Source organism: Leptonotus elevatus, chromosome 16 (genome assembly GCF_054856555.1).
Source record: "Leptonotus elevatus isolate MCC_2025b chromosome 16, RoL_Lele_1.0, whole genome shotgun sequence".
NCBI classification, from domain to species: domain Eukaryota; kingdom Metazoa; phylum Chordata; class Actinopteri; order Syngnathiformes; family Syngnathidae; genus Leptonotus; species Leptonotus elevatus.
The window spans coordinates 14,439,538-14,461,505 of NC_141254.1; the positions used below are offsets into that span (position 1 = coordinate 14,439,538).

The 21,968-nt window shown below is 40.4% G+C and overlaps 1 protein-coding gene across 6 annotated transcripts in view; it reads right to left on the bottom strand.

Annotated features, from left to right (window-relative positions):
• The window catches only part of LOC147160902 (roundabout homolog 1-like), a 113,342-nt gene that overhangs the window by 7,969 nt on the left and 83,405 nt on the right, over positions 1–21,968 (bottom strand). For 5 of the 6 annotated variants that reach the window (XM_086098501.1, XM_086098503.1, XM_086098502.1 and 2 more), the window contains 16 exons: positions 12,982–13,139; positions 10,854–10,974; positions 9,320–9,458; positions 9,026–9,153; positions 8,322–8,446; positions 8,057–8,222; positions 6,526–6,731; positions 6,359–6,440; positions 5,592–5,760; positions 5,347–5,513; positions 4,839–4,960; positions 3,281–3,515; positions 2,530–2,651; positions 2,181–2,352; positions 1,901–2,098; positions 1,284–1,310 (listed from right to left, as the gene is read on the bottom strand). In XM_086098501.1, the coding sequence (XP_085954627.1) occupies positions 1,284–1,310; positions 1,901–2,098; positions 2,181–2,352; positions 2,530–2,651; positions 3,281–3,515; positions 4,839–4,960; positions 5,347–5,513; positions 5,592–5,760; positions 6,359–6,440; positions 6,526–6,731; positions 8,057–8,222; positions 8,322–8,446; positions 9,026–9,153; positions 9,320–9,458; positions 10,854–10,974; positions 12,982–13,139 (2,337 nt within the window). The remainder of the gene's footprint in view (positions 1–1,283; positions 1,311–1,900; positions 2,099–2,180; positions 2,353–2,529; positions 2,652–3,280; positions 3,516–4,838; positions 4,961–5,346; positions 5,514–5,591; positions 5,761–6,358; positions 6,441–6,525; positions 6,732–8,056; positions 8,223–8,321; positions 8,447–9,025; positions 9,154–9,319; positions 9,459–10,853; positions 10,975–12,981; positions 13,140–21,968) is intronic. The other variant, XM_086098505.1, reaches the window with a different exon arrangement.

The following is a 21,968-nucleotide window of genomic DNA, read 5'->3' on the forward strand; positions in this document are numbered from 1 at the left end:
CAAACAGGAAGTGCCGGGGGCAAAGAAGAAATGTGATAGACGTGGGAAGTCGAAAGTTCACGCCAACTTCTGTGAGGGCACAAACTCTGACTTGGTTGCTTTGACAGCCGTGGAGGCAAACAAAATCCTATAAATGTCTTTATTTAATGTCACAATTAATTCTGAGGAACATTTGTGTCACCGCCACGTATCTATTTTGGAAGACTTAATGAAAGTAGACAAGATGTTCTCCTATTAATGAAACTAACTTGGTAATCCAAAAACGTTATCCTTGCAAAGGTAACAATTAATAATGATCAAATGGCCATTGAATTGCATTATTGTTGTATTGTACTTTAAGATAAATAAACAATAGAAGTATGAAGACACACCTAGCAATGTTGCGAGGACAGCTTGAGGAAATCTCTTGTTTGTTCCAATATACAATAATATTCATAAAGGGAAGTTTAGGTAAATATATATATTTTTTGGGGGGGGGGGGTCAGGCCTATAAGCATGGGACGATTTTAGATTCTGGCGGTACAAGCAACAATATCACGTTATCAAAATTACAGCTCTAAAATGACCTCTCTCTCTCTCTCTATCTCTCTCTCTCTCTCTCTCTATATATATATATATATATATATATATATATATATATATATATATTTAGGTACAAAAAAAATTTTTTTTGCAATTAACACAACCATTTTATTTTTGAGAAGGAGAAACAAAACAGTTAATTGGAGGCAATTAACTTAAAAGATGAGGATCATTTATTCTATTACGCAAACAGCCAATCATAAGGTGGCTTTACATCCAACCTGTTTTTATTCGAATTTTCAAGAATTGTGAAAAAACAAACCTGGATGGAAATGCTAGAAATTCAAAAAAAAAGAGCTAAAATTCATTAAAAAAATCTTTCGTTGACAGACAGAAGAGACACGCTCATACGACATCGTCTCATGGCGCAGTCTCCTCTTAATATAAGCAAAATCATAACAGATGGAAACGAACATAAGACACATGTTTGTTTTGCGTATTTTCACGTAATTTGCTCAAAAATTTTCAAAATATTTGGATCGAAAAGAGCAGCTTATAGTGACAACAGACTCACTCCAACAGTATTTCCAGCACACTGGGAACTGCGAAACATGCAAATAAGGGGACAGACTCAATTCAGATTCTCACTTCTTGAAATTTAAGTCGTGATAGCCAGGTGTCTCAATACTTTTGGCCATGCATTACTAGCATAGTACAGATAGTTGATTCACACAAGTGAAGTATAACTACATTGTTCTTACCTGTTGGTGTAAAGGTGAAAGATGGCACTGCAAGGACATACAAAACGGTATAAATTAATGCAATCAATAATATGGCAAGCAACGAGAGCTCCTTCATCCATTTGGTGCTGTGTGCCCACCATATTGATGATCATCTTCAAAGTCAAAGGACTTAAAAAGCATGCTATCATCAATCATCAGTATCTATCTTAGGCATGTGAAAAGGTTAATCAGAGACTTGAGGGATAAGGGAAAATTTAACAGGGGCATTGTGGCAAAGGTAATGGCAGGTTGACAGGCTTGAGTGTCCAAACACAGCAGCGAGAAAATGATGTTAGAGCATCTCTAAAGGTCAGACTTCAAACGGCTGTTGCGTGCACATATCAGGTCTTAATTGTGTCTGAAGTCATAGTGCCAAAAGACAGATTAGAAAACATTATCCCCGCCATTTTTACATACTAAAAATGCAATATATATTTTTTAATGTCATTAATAAAAGTAGAGTAAAAGTAAAAGTGCTTATATTTAAACAAAACATAAGTCATTCCAAATGTGTAACTACTTGGCCAATATATTAATGCAGTAAAAAAAAAAAAGCAAAATATTGATAAAACATATATTTTATAAAGATCACAGACCCTTTCGGATGCCGGTGTATGTGCTGCTGAGGCCGCTTCTCTTCTTCCGATGCCGGTACAGCCACACACTGAAAATCATGAGGACAAACCAGCAGGTGGCGCCAATGCCCGCAATAAATGCTGGTTGCGTCACCACGTCTGAAATGTGCGACAATGTGTCCTTCCCCTCACTGAGATCCATCATCTGACCAGCAGAGTCTAGGAAACACACATTACACATTTGAGAAAATGAAATTTGATAATATAATGCTTCAGTGTTAATTGCAAGTGCCGGACTTACCAAACTGAAAGAACGTGACCTTGCTCTTGACCCCGGGTCCGGCGCCATTGCTCGCCGCGACCTCTACGCTGTAGCGAATCCCCGGAGCCAGGCCAGGAACGAGCACCGAGAAGGTGTAGCCGTCGACTGACTGGTTCACGTGGTAGCGACTCTCGTTACCAAGGCACCAGATCTGTCGAACGGAGAAGGTGAGGAAGCGAAGATGACAGTGATTGCCTTTGGGGACACATCCGACGCCATTGAGTGGCATCGGTGGTACCTCAAAGACATAGTTTAGATTTCAAATATAATACACATGGTTGTAAGCGTGACTTGAGGGGAGTGAAGGGCGTGAGTATCCTTTTCATACCTTGTATTCCTGAATGACTCCTGCTTCCTCCGGGACTGGAGGTGCTTTCCATGATATGAGGATTGCGGTGCCATTGGTATCACTCTTTGTAACTTTAACGTCCTGGGGTGCTCGTCCTGGTGCTGGAAGGAAGGAACAGATGCGCAGTATATGTAAAGAATCACCTGGCAAATGTAATGAGAGGTTGAAATAACACGATGAATAAGCTTTTTTATTTTGTCACACGCACGCTGTTGCCGTGGCGACGCACTCTTTGCAAAGAAAAACAACAGGAGGTGAAAACTCATGCAACTTTGCACACAAATTAGACCTGGCATAAAAATCAATATTTTAGATTCCTTGTGTGAGTTTCATTAAATGGCTCAGTATCGCATTCCTGGTTGTATGTTTCACTTACATCTCTAAAAATTGGGAGTCATATGTAACAGCCCCAGTCCTATAAAAAAAAATTGTAGCCATATGCTAACCCTAACAGGAAGTCAGCCATTTTGAATTGATTTTGGAATTGTGTGCCATTTTGGCCTGATCGACTTCAAACTTTTTCCAATATAAAAGACGTTTAAGGTGAAAAGCTCTATATTTCATCACGCTGTTGCCATGGCGATGTGCCGTTTGCTCATAAAAATCATCATCAAACTTATGCGTGTCATGCCTGGAAAAAACATTACATTTTTCATTATTACACTTCCAGCAATGGATAGGGAGCTTCACAACTGAAGAAAAGAAAAAAAAACTAAACTCATCGATTCACCTTCTTCCAACGTTCTGATCACCTTCACCTCGCTGTCAGCTCCCTGGAATTCGTCAAAAAAGGGCCGCACTTTGAACTCATAGATGGCGCCTTTCTTGAGCTGACCGATCACCACGCCGTCCTTATGTGGGGCACGTACATCCAGGGCACTCCACTGCCCCTCAGGCTGACCGTGCTCTGCCGAGGGCCGGTACAACAGCTTGTAGCCTTGGATGTAGAGCGAGTGCTGCTCGACCTGCGTGGGGAAAAAAAAACAAAAAACAAAAAACAAAACAAAAAACAATCAATGTCAGGTCTACACCACAGCAAACAGACTCTAAATAATAAGCATTTGAGTCCAAATTGATGAAAATTATCTATAGAAAAATATAATTATGAATGAACCTCTTACATTTGATCTCACTAGACTGTGAAGGTACAATACCACTGCAAAGCCCGATCACGATTCACATAATACACACAAACACAAACTGATAAATTCCCCGGTCGATTTAATTCCCCGTATCTGCCAATATTGCGTGTTTGTGTTGAACTCACCTCTCAGCATTTTTTCTGAGAGGATATGGAAAAAATATAAAACAGTCTACCCCACTATATCAATACTATGAAAACAGTGAAGACTTTGATTATTTGTTGAGGTAGCCCTTGAAAAATTGGAGTCTCCCTACCAATTTCTTCTGGATGAAAAATACCGAAAGCCCTTTAGAATGCCCTTTAGTGAAGTAATTCAATTACATTCACCTACTGACCATACAAGTATTTTTTTTAAATCTATTTTAAATGTTGTCTTATACTATAAACTAGCAATATTTGATAACACTTTTTTTTTCAGACCACTCTTTAGTTACTGACACCAAGCACTGATACCACTAGTACATTTAATACATCAAATAAAAAAACAAAAAAAACAATGACAGATTATTTTAAAGAAAATACCTATACATCCCAATATAGAATTTTTCCTTAAAATTGCATGAGATTAATAGCAATTTTTTATTGGTGTAATTACCGGCACCTGGTATTGGTACTCTCCCATCCTATAACCAATAAAAAAAAAAAAAAGTTTGGTGAATGGTGATAGAAGGCGGACTGAAACATTTTTAGACAACATGAGTGGTGGTTGCTTATTTACAAAAAGTAAGTTTTTTTTCTTTTCTTTTTGCTTTCACAGTAATTTTTTCTTCAATACTTCGTTCACGCTTCACTGAACTGTAAGATGTCTTTCATTGATTTTGTTTACTATTTTCTTGATCTTCTTCTTGGCAATATTACCATCAGTTCTTATTCTCCCCAATGAGGAACCCCCCCCCCCCCCACACACACACACACACACATTTTGACTTTTCATTTTGGAGAAGCCAATTAACACTAAATGCTGCTCACAAATGACAACGTGAGCAAAACGTAACCATGGTAACTGAAGTGCTGCAACACTCACTCAACTCTCCCACTAACTCCAGGCAAAAGAACAATCAAAGAATCCCTGTTAGACGTAACCACGTCTTCACATCACACTTAATTCATTGAAGATGTGTCGAAGTTACGTCAGTTCGCTTACCATCCAATTTACTCGAACCGCAGAGGATGACACAACGGTGGGTGTGTTTAGATGGATCACCACATCCCCCAACTCCCTCTGGATGTGACGAGGATCTGTTCCCTCAGCTGTATAAGTGCTATCTTTTGGTAAAAAAAAAAAAGAGACAAAAACACTGAGGTTATGTTCAAATGGGAACTAAAATTGTAGATTCTGAGCATAGAACTCGCAAACTTCTACCATGGTCAAACCAGCTAAATTTTTGTCAGGACCAAATTGTACATTTTGAGCAATATCCATTTTCTATTTATGAATTAAGAAAATTAATTTCTAGAGGCATTAAAGAAAAAAATCCGCTCCCTGAATTTTTTTTTGAAAATCAGTTCAGATGTTTTTTTCAAATATAAAAAACAAAAAAAAATGCAATTAAGATAAACAATTCATTAAAAGAGGTAAGAAACAAATAAATAATTACATAAACAAATATGTAAAAGACAAACACAAAAACACATCCAGAGTTCCCACTCACCGAGTGTTCGGACTGAATCTGAGATGGTACTGGGGTCACTGAGGCCGAAAGCGTTGACAGCTCTGATCATGAAAAGGTAGACGGTGCCGGGCTTCAGGTTCTTCAGGACAAATGTTTGCATCTTCACATGCTCGGCTAAGGTCACCCATCTGCTGCCTAAAGTGTGACTACAGAAGACATAAGAAGGACATTATGTAAAATATTGTATATATAATCACGTAAGACACAGAATCTATCTATCTCACCTGAATGCCTCTATGAGGTAAGACGTAGGCGTTGCACCACCATTGGGGCTGGGTTTCCACGAGAGGGTAACAGAAGTGGGGCTGACATCGGTGATCTCGGGTTTAGTTGGAGCACCAGGCATCAGGTCAGGAGCTGAAGGTCGACTGGTCTGGACAACGACCCCAAATTCTGACATGCACAAATAAACAGAAAACTATCTTGGTCTTCTGGTCTAATATAAATCATGATCATCCAAAAACAGGCAAACAGATCTAGAAGTTGACTTACCAACAAAGTCTGCATCTACCAAATGTGCAACATCATCGTGTAATTTTATTTTTGTTTTAATACCGCATCTCAAAGGCAAGCCTTGACACGTAAAAATGACCGCAACCGGGCCGTGTTGCGTGCACGCATACACGTCACAGCGATGACGTAACTGGACAAAAATGTCCAATAATTGCATCTTCTAATAAAAAGGAAACTATTTTAATGTGTTGTGTGGGTCAATTTGACTCAAATATTCGGCATTGTATCAAATGTCGCTTTTACATCGCAATCACGTTGCAGATATGTCGCAAAATGACAGCGACGACAACCTCATATTTCGCAAATTTAACATTCACAACGTTCGGCAATGTTTACAGTTCAGTGGGATAAGACAGATTTAGAGGCAACCACAAGAAGGAGTCATGCCTTATAACTGACAAAACTGCATTTCCTTGCATCTGGAATATTTCAGCGCATTGTGACATTAGTTCTCCAACCAAATAGACCGTTTACAAACCTTCTACTTGTAAAAATGCTGTCCAAGAGGCCTCTCCATTAGGACTAGAAGCCACGCAAGTATAGAAGCCCGTATCACCAAGCTGAGAAAATACATAGAAAATAGCGGCTATTAGTTGCCTCAGCAAAGTGATCATTATCAAATGATACACCCCCATTGTACCCTACCTTTGTGTAGCGAATCTCGAGTGACCCGCTCTCTGCTATGGACAACCGTGTGTCGACTGGTGACAGCACAACACCATCCTTCTTCCAGTGGACCGAAGGAGATGGCATGCCGGTTGTATGGCAACTCAACACCACAGTGCTGTCCACAGGAACAGTCTGATTGACCGGGCCTTGTCTAATTACAGGGGGAGGCAGTTCCGAGCCTGCTATAAGAAACAGAAGCAAGGACATGAATGGAATTAGTTCTTATAAAGATGTAATTATGTGGATAACAGTCAGAAAATGCTATAATATGAATTTGAAAAAAATAAATAAAATGAAAACACTGCCTCAAAAATAAAAATAAACAGATAAGCAATGAAAGATATTTAGAGGAAAGTTGCTACAGCGAGAGAACAATAGAGGGATGTGCAGCCAGTGGAGGAAAAATAAATCAACTTATCCCCTCCAGCAGAGCAACTAATCATTCATTCCAAAGTAGGCAGTGATGGAGGCTTCCAGCACAGTCTCACTATGATAACACAGCCCTCTTCACTCTCCATCTTACATTTTAAAGCCCGGTGAAATGGGACAGGGGTTCTAAATAAATAAGACCAACCAAAAAAAAAGTTGATGGAAACATGCCTTTAAAACTGCCAGAGGTATTACCGGACTGGTTATTTCCATACAAATGTAGCCCTCCAAATGGGGATGAAAAAGATGTAGCGGGATGGAGAGAGAGTAGAGTGCTAATAGATCACAGCAAAATTGGAAGAAGAAAAAAAACACCCCATGCTTTTTTGATTCCCATTACCTCTACCAGCTTTCTTAGTGTAGATGCCACATTTTCATTTTAAAGTCTCTGCATCAGTGCCATGACGAGTGAAAACTAAATTTTACCTCCAAACTAAGCGGTAGGCCTAAATATCGAGGAAACCCTGAGGCAGTTTCTCTCATTAATTTTAAATATATACAAACGTTGACAAGCACATGTGAGCACATAAGTCATTTAATTTGGAGCCTGTAGATATTGCCGGTGGTGTGTAATCACTGGGGCAAGCACAGTATTTAAATTTTTACCTCATCCAATGAAGTTTGATTTATTTTTCTTTTGTAGCAGAATTAGCAGCAGTAGTAATATATACAGTAGTGGTAGTAATATTAATAGCAGTATTACTACTACTAGTAGTGTTGTAGATTTTGTGTGCAGGTAAATTTTGGAAATATCAATACATCTTGCAGAGGAACCTAATTGTCCTATGTGGCATTGTAACAGTTAAAATGCTAATAAGCTTGAAGCTTATTTCAAAACTGTAATTTCAAAGATCCTATTTAATTTCACCTCAATTGCTGTTATTTGACGCTACTTCAGGGGTAGTGATGTACTATAAATCATTGTTTATCATTATACAGTCAACAGCTAATTATCCCACCCATAAGGACAGGCGGGCAGACTATACTGCAGTTAAGACCACTTTTAGCCCTTACACGAATGCATTCAACAAATACTAAATACAGCAAAACCAGAGGAGCGATGGCTTTTGTCACTCACTGTCCGTAACCTCCAGCAGTGCTTTGGTAATAACGCTACCGGCGATGTTGAGAGCCTGACAGCTGTACAGGCCAGCGTCAGATTGTTGAACATCGGTGATCGTCAAACTGCCCATCTGGGAGACAGACACACGGCTGAAGGGCTGCGGCGCGGAGAACAAAAGACTCTGCAGGGAGAGTTATAACATACACGTTTTATTTACACAGATTATTTTTTTTTTTTTTGTATTTTTTGGGGGGGTAGAAAGACTGAAGGCCATTCTCACCTCACTGCCCTCCCTTTGCCAGAAGATAGCGGGCTGCGGGTTACCAGTGGCCTCACACTGGAAGGTGACAGTTCTGCCTATTGCTGCCACCTGGTTCCTGGGACGTAAGGCAAATGCTGGTGGCACTGCGGAGGAGGAGGTCAGGATTACCAAAAACAACCTAAAATATGCGGATTCTTCCGCTCAAACATACACGGTCAAAATGTACCTTCTTTTGAACAGAGCTAAACCACAACATACAGTAAGTATATAAGTATGACATACTGCTGCTGGCTGATGGCGGGTGAGGGATGGATGACAAACTTACCAGTGTTGACTATATGGGGGGGGAAAAAACACAGAAAATAGCAATGTGATGAGTAATGGAGGTGCAAAAGGTCATGTGCAGTTCTAATGCAAGTCATGCAAGTACTGTTACTATGTTAAAAGCACAATGGTACTTGAAATGAAATAAAATGAAACATGGAACAACAATGCTAGCTTAAGTTTGAGGCTGTTGTGCAGTTGTTACAAAAACATCGCAATCAAAATGTATTACAGTAGAAAGCGGTTGGCTCATGCATGTTTGTAACCTTAGAAGGTCTAAATAGTTGTCATAAATTGTCGAGGATTTTAAATAAAAACGTTTATGAGCTGCAACAAGAGAATGGCGTATCAAGGGCATTAAATATTACATTTAACAACAACAATAAAGTTGGACTGACCGTGAACAGTAAGCATGGCAGATGTTTCAGATTTCCCAACCATGTTCTCCACCACGCATGTATAGGAACCCTCATCTGAAGGGGTCACTTGGCGAACAATCAAAGTGTGGTCTTCTTGGATTTCATATCTGAAAGAATGGAGAGGAGGAGGAGGAGGAGGAGGAGGAGGAGGAGGAGGAGGAGGAGGAGGAGGAGGAGGAGGAGGAGGTATATCACTTGATGGAAAGAAGAGGTTGAACCATTGTGCTGCCATGTTTAAAAAATTTTTTTTTTAAAAAGGAACATGCAATTTACCTGCCCTTAGGTAGCTCAGAATCATCTTTCCTCCAGCGGACAGTAGGAACAGGATCACCTTGAACTGCACAGTGGAACTCCACACTACCGTCTGCCAACACCACTGCACTGCTGGGCCGCTTGAGGAAGGTTGGGCGCTCTACATTTAAGATCAGCACAATTAATTGGGGGCGAAAATAACCAAGGTGGTCTATTGGTTGGTTACAGAAGAGTGGAATTTCCAATGTGGTTTTGATTGGGCTTTGTCGTTCGAACGTAATGCAAAGTCATTCCAAAGTATTGGTCGTTTAAACATCTTGGTAAACTCGTTCATACTGGTAGTCGTTCAAATGTCTCGGTAAGGTTGTTCAAACGTATTGATGAAGTTGTTTGAATGTATTGATAGGGTCATTAAAGTCGTTCGAACGTATTCATAAAATCATTCAAACGTTCAAATGGCTTATAGTTGTTAGAACGCATTGGTAGAGTTGTTCGAAGGTATTCATCGTTTTAATGTACTGATGAAGTCAGTCGTTCGAACGTCTTGATCAAGTTGTTGGAACGTATTGATAAAGTCGTTCAAACGTCTTCGTCAAGTGATGGTAAAATCATTAAAGTTGTTCGAATGTTTTGGTAAATCGTGGTAAAGTCTTGGTAAAGTCGTTATAACGTTTTGGTAAAGTCTTTGAAATGCGCTGGTAAAGTCATTGGAATGAACGTTTTGATAAAGTCTTTGGTAAAGTCGTTGATAAAGTTGTTTGAAATGCTACAAAATGAATAAAAAATCCAAAGTGACGTGGGGTCTTTTCCCATATATCATGTTCAAAGGACTTTACCAAGACGTTCAAACAACTTAATCAATACATTCGAATGACTTTACCAAGACGTTCGAGTGACTTCATCGAGACGTTCGTAACAACAGTACATTCAAACAGCAGTCAAAACTGTTTCATTGTAAGAGCCACGCTTCCGTAATGTTGCACAGTAAAAAGCCTGATTGCAAAATCAGTTTTATGTTTGCTAAATTTGATCAAATCTTCACGCTAAGTTTAATAAAATATACAAATATACTCAAGGTTCTGTTTATAGACAGTGTAAAAAAATTATATTAGGCCATATATATATATATATATATATACACACACATATATATATATATAATGATTCTGACAATTACCTCGTGTCTGCCTCAAAGGTCATTAGTGGTGTGCTACATCCTACAGTATTTTGACCTTTGGAGTGTATTCTGCAAGATTATTCTCACAGCCTTGAATAGCTTTATACGGCTTTTATACGGTGGATTCCACACCCCAACCAAGGTCATCTTACTGCAATACAGATAAAAGCTCAATTCCGATGGGAAATGTTAGAAAAAGGAGTTGAGGGGGATTGAGAATGAAGGCTGAAGGCTAAACTTTTCCAGCAAGATGGGGATCTCTGATGCTGAGATTGTTGCAGGGTTTTTGTTTTACATGCATTGGCATTGCTATGCACATTTTTGATGCACTCCAACACCCAGAAAAAAAAAAAACTATTGCAAAGGTGCTAATTTTACCAAGCACAGTGAGTTCAGCGATTTCACTCTCACGCTCCCCGACCATGTTGGTTCCAACGCAAATGTATTTTCCTGCATCGCTCTTCCTGCTGTTGGTGATCATCAGCTTGCCACCACGGATCTGAAAGCACACCGAATATTTACACAGCTGTATTTGCACAAGCCCCTAGCAACACCCCTATGTGCATCATTTGTCACCAAGTGTGTATGATCCGGCCATAACTGCAGAGCCCTTGTATTTGTGTTTAAATGAATATAGCTGCTTCTTCCAAAATTGCAAGCAAAGTTTATGCATGTGATGTAACCATACACTATGAGTAAATTCCCAGTGTAATAGTATACCTGTGTACATCTGTATGCATCACAGGAATGCGCACTGCCTTCAGTCTTTACCAAAGGTCAACCGTTATAGAATTACATAATTCATAACTGTGAACAAAAGACCCACCGCCTCTTTGTAGAGAACCCCCTCTGATGTTCTGTCAACTTACTTTGCCTTTAACAAACTTTAAAAACTTCACATTTGCATTTCATATAATATCCCTCCTGCAACCCCACGGGGCACAAAAGGCTGTCTTTATCCTCGTTTGAATGTGAGACTTTGCACCGATTGTCTGCCACTGCCCACTGTTACAGATAATACCACAACAGCAGCAAGCAAATACGAGGAAGCAAACACACAAGGCCATCAACAACCTTCTTGAGAAAAAGCACTTGGCTTAAGAAAAAAAAAAAAAATCGTTATTTCATTCAAAGGACAATCTTTTCTGTTAATAGCAGAGGTCAAGAAGTCAAAGGTCAAGGCTGCACGCTGTGCTGTGGCAGCCAAGAAAGCCGGGGCATTCAGTGTCATGCTGAATAGCACCTGATGGCCACTCGACTGCATATACTGTAGATATAATCTCTCATTAAATTGATGCTGCAGGGATATTTTCAGCATATACCAGAAAGAGCCCCTCACCCACAAAATGATCAGCCAGTGACGGGCTTCTAGTATTTCAAATGTAATAAACTGTGGCTGTTTGTGGACGTTATGCGCACCTCTAGTAATTTCAAAGGGTGAATTATGAGAATTGTAGATCGGATTCGGCCAATCCTTTTAGTATTCAGTGGATTAGTCAAAGATGTTTGCGCTATTGGAATAAGATACTGTGGATAAAAAGATTATTATGCAGATATTTGTGGGAAATAGGATTGCTGAGTCTACAATGTTCAGATGTATGAAGCCATTTTAAAATTAGCAACAGTGCAATGACATCAGTGAACTATCCCTTAAGGGCTGCTAAAACCATCTTCCACCAACTTTTGTGGTGTGTTTGTACCACTGCACTTTAGCAGCTGATTAAAGAGTCAGCTTTTTTTTTCTCCTGGATTGACCACTTCCTATTTTAGCTGCAATTTCAGTGGCAAGAAAAGTGGTTTGTTGGACCTTCATGTGCAACCCCAAAACCTCAACTTTCAGTTATTTTCTGCATAAATAAGGTCTGTCTCTACACACTCTGTGATAACTTAATGGTGAATGTTCAAATAATAGCTTGAATTGCACAATTGAAACCCAACTTTAACCAATAAAATCACAGTGTTGTGTAAGGTAGGGCTCGTTTATTTATTTATTTATTTTTATTTTATTGTTCCCATAATTGTCCAGCCCTTGTGTAAGCTAACCCTGTAAATATTTTTTTGTATACATGCACTTACAACACTATTCTCACTATTGATCGGCTCCTATTTTCCTTGAAAAGTAAATTACGTCTTTGAAGTGAACTCTTGTGGCAAAGTCATATTTCAAAGTCATATTTAGTTGGGAGGACAAAGACAGGCGTGCAACGAGTACAAAGCAAAAGAAGCCTTTGTATTTGTCTCACAGGAGCCTCTGCATGGTTCTGATCCCTGCCTTTCCTCAAATCACAGCTCGCTGCTCTGTCCATCACAACCCCCGAGAGAGACTCTACCTGTCACTGTGCACTAACTGAACTTTCAAACATGCAACACATCAACACAAAGCCCTTTGCCAACACTTATTAAATGCATGATGTAGCCAAATTGCACATCAGGGCTTCTGGTGCACGGAGCATAACGTAATACTGTGCATTGCATTGTGCAATGGCACAAAGGCGACATATCTTACTGTAATTCGTTCCTCTCTGTCGTCTAAGTTCAACCCATTTTTCCTCCACGAGATGGTGGGCTCAGGGTGTCCTCGGGGTGGCTGGCACTCCAGAACTGCAGGCTCGCCCACTGCAACCATGACGTCTACCGGGTTCTGTCTGAAGTCATCACGTAAAACTGAAAACAAATAAAAGCAGAAAAGTCCATATAAATGACAGGTTTGCTTATTGTGTTGGTTTCTTTAAAAGCGGGTTGGCAACTTACAAGCTGACTTAAGTTTAGAGCAATGGTTCTTAATCTTGTTGGAGATACTGAACCCCACCGGTTTCTGATGTGCATTCACAAGAATTACTCAACTTGGCAGAGCGAATCAGGCAGTTAGGACACTGACTCTCACCACACAACTCAACTCTATATTTATAGCACTTTAAAACTATCACCACTGTTTTCTTAAGATGGAAAACCGTAGATACAATAAAAACAGCAGAATTGAACCCTGTGAAACACCATACGCTCCATTATACATGTGAATTCATATTGCACATGTTCGTACGTTTTTTTTTTCTCAGCATAGTTAGTATAAAGGGATTACAATAATAAATCACACGACGTACAATCACAACAGTCACAAGTCAACGACTGAACAAACCAAATTCCCTACAGCACATATAGGCTAAGCAATGCGGCACGAACACCTGCAGCCAATGATGGCTAAGCAGGGCATACCATCACAAATCATTTGAGTCGGGTGTGAGTCTTGACCTCCGCCGAACCTCTGAGACTGACTCACAGAAGCTGGGGTTCCATCAAACCCAGGTTAAAAACCACTGGTTTATGATATCTATGATCTATTAATGTATTTCATTTATGAAGTGCTACAATCCTTCTGGGTATGTCAGAGCTTCCCATTGGTCCAAAAACATCAAACAAATGGTCACCCAACATGGCACGGAATTTGCTCCTGAACAGTATCAACTGGTGATCTTGCTGGCAGTGGTAAGCCAAAATGATCAAATTTCAACAGCAAAGAGTCTGCATACAAAAATAAATAAATGCTTGCAGCCAGAAGTTGAAGCGAAGACAAAGGAAACTTGTGTCTGTCCAAAGTTGTCCGACCAATGACTGTGATTTGTGGTAGCCATTGGCAGCTCATTCTCAAGCAAAATGTACAACGTGTGTCAAAAATCGTACCAATATAGTCAGCTAAAAATACGACACTGGATGAAGATTTGCTGATTTTAGACGAACGTTCATTATGGACATGATCGTAAAGGAATCCTAGTGTGAAAGGCTGAATTCCTCGCTCTATTACTGAAGTCATTCTTGATAGTGATGAAGTGAGGAACATATATTGTAACGCAGGCACCTGGGTTTGAGTGACCGCTCTTAAAGCATGCCCGGTCTTAAATTACATGGGGGGGGAATTGAAAGACCTGAACAAGCCAACGGACTTGAGCCAACATACCAACATAGAGTCAGCAGAACAGCACTAGAGTTTTGTTCGAGCGAAAAGACAGGAAACAATGAGGAAAAGGCATAATCACTCCCAGATGGAGACAAACACATTCATCCGTGGATTTGTACATGACACTGGGCTCGTTTGCCCAGAAACACCGTCGATATGGGAGAACAAATTGTGATGGCCTCGTGATTAGAACTACTATGACCCTTGTATCTTTCGGGGCTAAATTCTGCTGCAGTGATCCTCTAGGCAGGCTTCTGACAGGCTGACTCGTACAGTTGACCGAGTGCTGATGGGAAACAGCTGCCCGAACAGCCCCTATCCCATCTCCGCCAATAGCATTGTGTCACATGATAAAAGGCATTCTCGTGGGATGCAAAAACATGCGGTTGAGGTTACTTCAGACAGGAAGAAAGTGAGACTATTGCAATTGCGTGTGTGTGCTACACTGCACATCTGTATACGCGCTTGCTGATTGATCGGGTGATGTGATATTGTAATGCTGATAGAAATTAGGTTACACATCTGCCTTCACTGTTGTGTCATATTCCATAACCTGGGCTGTTCCCACAAATCACAAAAGATGTATTAATGGCTTGCAGTGGATTTAATGTCAGGTAAAGGGATCTTTGTAAATGTTTGTAAGGAATACTATGAACAGTATATGCAATCAATGACTTCATTTGAGAAGCAACTGCTTTTGTGGCGAAAATTATCATTATTATGTTTCCATGTGAATTCATTTTGAAGCAAAGGTTTACAATAAGAATATGACAATCTAACGAATGAACAATTGTTTTTCTTTTTTACTGTATATAATCAATAATTTGTATTTCTTAAATTCACACGGTGTATAACTGCAAACTAGAAGCAATGATCTCCTGTAATGTAAATGGTAAATGGACTGCTTTTTAAATAGCGCTTCAACTACACCGTACGGTGCCTGAAGCGCTTTACAATTGAAGCTTCACATTCACCCATTCACACACCAGTGGTCGGCTGCTGTCATGCAGGGTCCTGCCAGGCCCACTGGGAGCAAATCGGGGTTCAGTGTCTTGCTCAAGGACACTTCCACATGGTCACCAGGGGTGAAGATCGAACCCACAACCTCACGGATGGGAGACGACCACTCTTTCAATGTAACGTAAGATCATTTATTATGCACACCTCAAAAGTCAAAACTCAGGACTTGTAAAAGCAAACACTTCATACTGCTTATTTATCATTCATTCATTCATTTTCTGAACCGTGTAATATATTTTTAAGTTTATTAGCCTTGAAGCTTATAGGCCTCTCCTCCTGGCTGACACATGGCATAGCGTAGCATAATTCATTTCCGTTTCTCTTTGGAGTCCAAAAACACATTATTTTGCCAACTATTTTGTTGTTCTAAGTTGGATGTTCCCCGCTTTAATGCAGTACCTACTGCGAAAAACGTTTTTGTTTTTTTTATTATATTTCGGTTTATCAGATGTGATGTGACGTGCCCAACTTCCGTGTTGGCATTTCTGTCACTCATAACTCGTCCACACCTATTGTTGAAAAACTTTTTTGACGAATAGCTATGTCATGGCAGTAAAACAGTTGGATTCCCGTTGATTAATATAAAAATCAAAGGCAGTGAATGAGTTAAGCACAATTTAAACGAGCACCCCCAAAAAAGTTTTATAAGATAATCATGGTGTGAACGCTAGTCGCAGCATGGAGGTTTTCTGAAAAAATCGGTTAAACCCTGTCTTTTCAATGCAGTGACATTTGTACGACTTTTTTCAATCGAAAAGACAAATGGAAACAATGAGCTCATTAATTATGTGATACACACATAGCTTGGTTGACAAAATGAGGGCACGCTAACAAAGACTACGCATAACAACACAACCAATTCTCACTAGCTGTAAAACATATTTCAACATGCTTCGATAGCAGAATCACTGATTCTGTATTCCACTTTGTTGGAATGAAGCATTTACACCTCATCACATTTGACTTTCCATCTATGCTTTGTTATTCTTTAGCAGCCTATCGCCGCAGCTCCCGAAGCCAACCCAGTTTGCCTGTTTAGTTGGAGCTTTGCACCTTTCACTCTCTGCATCTGATCCCCTCCAGATGAGAATCTCATGGCCCACTTCAAAGCAATAGCCCTTGGCCTCGCTTCCCTGGATCTGACAGTGTCAGACTTGTTAGTCCTCTGGAGCCTGAGCCTACTGCTGCAGAGCGCCAATAATCCTCTCGGCAGAGTCCAACTGGACCAAAGAGGAACACAATCTACCACACAGACGGGGACGGACAGTGCACACATAGCAACCTTATCACCTGGCATCACTACATGCGGTTGTCAGAAACTTTTGACACCACAGCCGAAACTACTCTGCTAATTGCTCTTAAGCTCTGTATTCAAAAGCAAATCCTCTCTGTTTTCGCAATATTAAATATATATTTTTATGTTCAGCTTCAAAACTTTTCTCTGGCTTTGCCACTTTTTAAGAGACTGTGATCGTGAAAATATGGAAAACTTTGAGTGACACAAAAACAAAACTCATTATGAAGTCGTATGTCTGATGTTACAAAGCCAATTATAGCTACTGTATGTAGGCCTCCCTACGCCCACTCGCCTTATCACGGTGGAGGGGTTGGTGTGTCTCATGATCCGAGAAGCTAAGTTGTCTGGGGCTTTATGCCCCTGGCAAGGTCACCCCAAATAAACACGTTGGTACCAGACAAAGCAAGAACAGGTCGGCAGCCCAAGACAGGGACTTTGGAGTTCCAATCTCTTCACATTTGACCAGCTGTTCACGGCGCAGGCCACTTAGACGCACACTGACCGGGCCAGGTACATCTTCACAACACTCCTTCTGTTTAGCCAGCCTGCCCAGCTTGGCGGAGACTGGTCGGCCAGATTGGCAAACACGTGCAGCGAGTTTTGCACTGATACAAACCTGCCTATGAAAATAGAGCCTTATGTGCTCTTTTGTCCATCCCTTTGTTAGATTGCATGCTACTTCCTGGTAAGGTTGTGGGTTCGATTCTCATCCCTGGCAACCATGTCGAATTGTCCTTGAGCAAGGCACTGAAGCGGATCCTGGCATCACCCTGCATGGCAGCAACTGACATCTGGTGTGTGAATATGTGCGAATGGGTGAACGTGAGGCATTGTGAAGTTCTTAATGTCTCTAAGGCTGCGTTCAGACTGCAGCCATATCTGACTCCAATCGGATTCCTCCTCAAATCCGATTTTTCGGGCTGACTGTCCAGACTGAGCCACATTATTGACCCATCTGACATGTTGCTGTAGCAACATTGTCGAAAGGAGGCGGCGCCCAGCACGTTTAGTTTGACATCATTGTGACGCTGTTTACCGCTCCGTACCCGTTCCTGGCAAGCACGCTAAGCGGTTTTCTTTTCTTTTTCTTTCTCTGTATTTTTATTAAACAACCAGTCTATGGCTATGGCCGGACAAAAATTTGCTATTTCCGTTTGCGCATGTGACAAACTATCACTGTATTTCCGGTTGAGCATGAGCGGAGCCGACGGGACAGTGGAGCCGAGCCGTCAAGGCATTTGACTGCCAAACATGCGAGGAAGCAGCCAGGCAGCGAATTGATTGGATATTGACAGCGCAGGCGCATTTGTTTCTTGCACGCGTTGAGTGACGTTACAGACAGTCAAATGCGTTCTGAGAGTTTCGAGCTGATCATACTGAGACGCATCCTGTCCAAATCGAATATGAAACTACCTCCCGCATGTGGTTTCAATCCGTCCCGCAAAATTCGGATTTCATGTGCTTTGTGATTGTTCAGACTACAAAAGAGCCATCCACTTTCAATCTGGATGAGCTAAAAATCGGATTCCAAACCAATATCGATGAAAGTAATCATCATTTGCAAGAGAGAGCATTCCATGTTTTTTCACAACAGAAAAAAATTAATACACGTACATTTGTTTATCCTTGCAACAACAATCACTGGAGAGACGGAGACCAAAAATAGCTTCGGGAGGAGTGTGTATAAAAAATGCATCTATACTTTTGTTCTGGCATATAATTAAATTTAGAATGAAATATTGTTAGAGGCACACAAACTAGGTAAGAGGACGGGGAGGATTTTGATGATCCTTGTATCGGCTTCCGTCATGTAAACAGGGCTACGAGTAACAACCAAATTTAGGGAAAAATAGCTAAATGAATGCATCATATGTTAAAGGACTCTGGATGGAAAATATAAAAGCCCAAATTGTCCATGTTTAACAATAAGATTTTCAAATCATTGCTGGCATTAGTCTAATATTTGCTCCTCTCAAGCAAACGGCAGTTTTTTCATCAAGAACAAAGATCCAATTACAAGACTGTCAACAACTGTGTGACACTTTTACTTAACAATTTCCTGTTTTTAACAGCTCACGGACTGCAAAACATGACAAGGACTGAAGTCATTCTGTGTCAAATCTCAGCAACCGATATTATGAGTTCAAATCTGGAAACGTTACTTAAAAAAAAAAGTGATCTCAAATACGGGCTTCAAAGAACAAGTGAAAAACAAGCACTCGTCTTTCCATTTTCTTAGAATAGTATTTCAGCTCATCTATATAAACCTGCCTTCACTAAAACTTTCCAGAACAGTGAATTGCAATTATCGCAATTATCCAAAGACAATAAATATTTTGAAGCAATGGAAGCTTCCAACTTTAAACATGCAGTTATCACGCAATCCCAGCAGACAAAATCCTTGAATGTATTCTGACAATCTATCTCCTCCTGACCTCCTTCTGCCCTCAGCTCTGCGTCTGAGATCCCCCACCTGCACCTCAACCAGCTCCTCCCCTTCTCTGCTGCCTCGTTGCTGCGGCAAAGCCGTCTGTTGGGACGGAAAGCTGCAGGAGAAACAGCTGCTCCACAAACCATTCAATATGTCCAGTCCATGTATACTGTAGGTGGTCAGACAGGCTGAAGGCAGGCACATACTCACATGCGCGCACACACAAGGCCGATGGGAGGTGTAGCTCCTTTGCAAGCATAAACCAAAGCAAATAACAGATTATCTGCAGCAACCAAGCAAATCCAATAAAAAGCAAAGATCCCACACATACGAATGAGGATACAGAAGCAGCGCAGTCTCATAACGATGGCACATGAGATTTGTAAAATACACACATGCTTCCCGAAGACACACACAGCCTACGATTTATTAAAGGAAACAGAGTTCCTTGCCTGGTCTCCCCAAGCTCCACTATTTGAATATCATTTTTCAATGAAATCAGAAAAAAAAAAAAAAAGACTCCTGAGGCAAACTAATGTTTTTGCATGGATAACCATAAATATTTCAAACATTTGGTAAGCCAATTAATTCAACAGGGAAATGTCTGAAAAAGGTTTGGTATTTCTTGGGTAGGTGCGTTGTCTTTCCTCAGATGTTTAAATAATCCAATCCTCCTGCAAAAAGGAAAGCAGGTGAGCGTGAGGGGCTGAGAATGTAGAAAGGGCAGATGCAGCCAGACGGAGATATGAAGCAGATTAGGAGAATTAGTGAAGTGGCAGAACCACTGGGTGAAACAGAGGTTGAAGAGCTCCGATATAGTTAAGAGAGTTGTCAGTCACACAAATACGTACTGTACATGGTTGAGTCTCCTGATGTTGCTCAAATGGCACAATAACACCACGCCATGAACTTAATTTACTTAATTTATATCTGTGCACGGTACATTTTTCGTATGGAATAATTGTCTTCCATGTACTGTATAAAGTTAACATAATAATGTTGATATGCAAGAAGATTTAGAAGGCAGCATGTTTTTTTTTTCTCACAAAGACAATTTTCCAGATTAAGTCGGGAATTCATTCTTATCTCAAGAGGTGGCCAAAATCGTTGTTAAATCGACCCGTCATTGACGGATGCCCAACTTCTACATTTTCTGCAAGTGCTTTATGATGTGAAACCTTGAAAAAATACACGGATTTAGCACCGTCAATCTGGGTCAGTACAGACGGTCTTTCTCCAGTTCGTGTATTTTTACGAGGCTTCGTGTCATAAAGCACTTGCTGAAGATGCGTAAGCACTTGTTGAAAGGTAGGCCTCCGCCAATGACGGGTCGATTTAATGACAGCTTTGCCCACCTCTGCTTATGTTCCATTTCAATGGTCTCTTGACGTGTGTTTAAAAAAAAAAAGATTATATAGATGCTGATATATGTGAGCGGCAGCAACGGTGATAAAAGTATTGGAGAATAAAATATGTGTCTGACAGTTAGTTATCAATTAGAGAGTTCTATATGGCATCTTATTTTATCTAAATTTACAATAGCAGGCAGTGACCATCCCCCTCAAAATGTGTGTTCAATCATGTAAATTAATAATAAAGAAACAGAGGATGCGGCAGTTAATGGTGTAATATGGTACATACTGGACTGTACGCCAACAACAGCCCCCACCTCACAGTACACACCCAAAACGTATATCACTGACAATCTGGCATTGTAGCCCTAATAATGTCTTTCATTATTGTATATAAGGCCTGCAAATTAGTTGTTGGAATTTTTGTCACCGGAATAATACGTCTATCAGGAAATACATGACAGTGAGCACAAGAATAATAAGATGGTACAAAAACCAAATCAAGCCTATTGTGAGTGGTGGAGAGAGATAAACGCAGCTGAGATGTCGCTCTTTCTCTGTGCAGCGTAAAAACACATACTTTCAACCTTTAACCCTCTCATTAGTGTTATCCTGCCAAAGCAGAGTAAATTGTCATGAATAAATCCACTTAGAAGCCACTGAATGAAAGACCTTCACTCTGACATAGTGCCATTACCATTTCAATAACCGTGCAACGCCGCAAAACGGCGATATTGTTTGAGTAATTGGAAGCATTAACAAGTAGATGAAATATGTAAGAAGTGTGCACGTGTGTCAATTATTTTTTTTCACTGAGACAAAAAAACAAATATTTTCAGATGAGTGCTGTGGCGTATGGAGGTCTACTTTTCTCATTTTCAGATTTTCTGCCTATTGTGGAGAATATAAATTAATCCCCCTTGTGGAACAGACTGAAGAGATGTGGTTGCTTTGTTTGGTAAAACAAAAGCACTAAAGTGCAGACAGCAGTCAGACCTTGAGACAAATGTATTCAGGAATACAACCCTTAAGGAAACCTTTGTTTGAGCAGTGTGACCTCGGTGGAGCTGATGCAAGAAATGTCCTTAGGCTGTATAAAGTTCGAAGAGCACCTCAATGAAACTAAACACACTGTAGAGCTCTATCATCATTAGGGAAAGTTAGCACATACATAATGTGCAGGCTTTAAACGGATCAGATTAATTTAATATTATTCCAATCTGATCTGTGTTTGCAAAAATGACAAAGATAGTCTATTGGAATAATAAAAGGGCAAAACTCAGGAGAGACGCACCAACGAGGGAATGCACCTGCAGGTCAAAAAAAGAGGCGGTGGAGAGGAGGATGAGGATGAGTAGGCGGAGGAGGGTGATGCGTTGCACCATGTAAGCAGACAAAGACATACATGCACGGGGGAGTGAAACAGACAAAGAAACAAAGA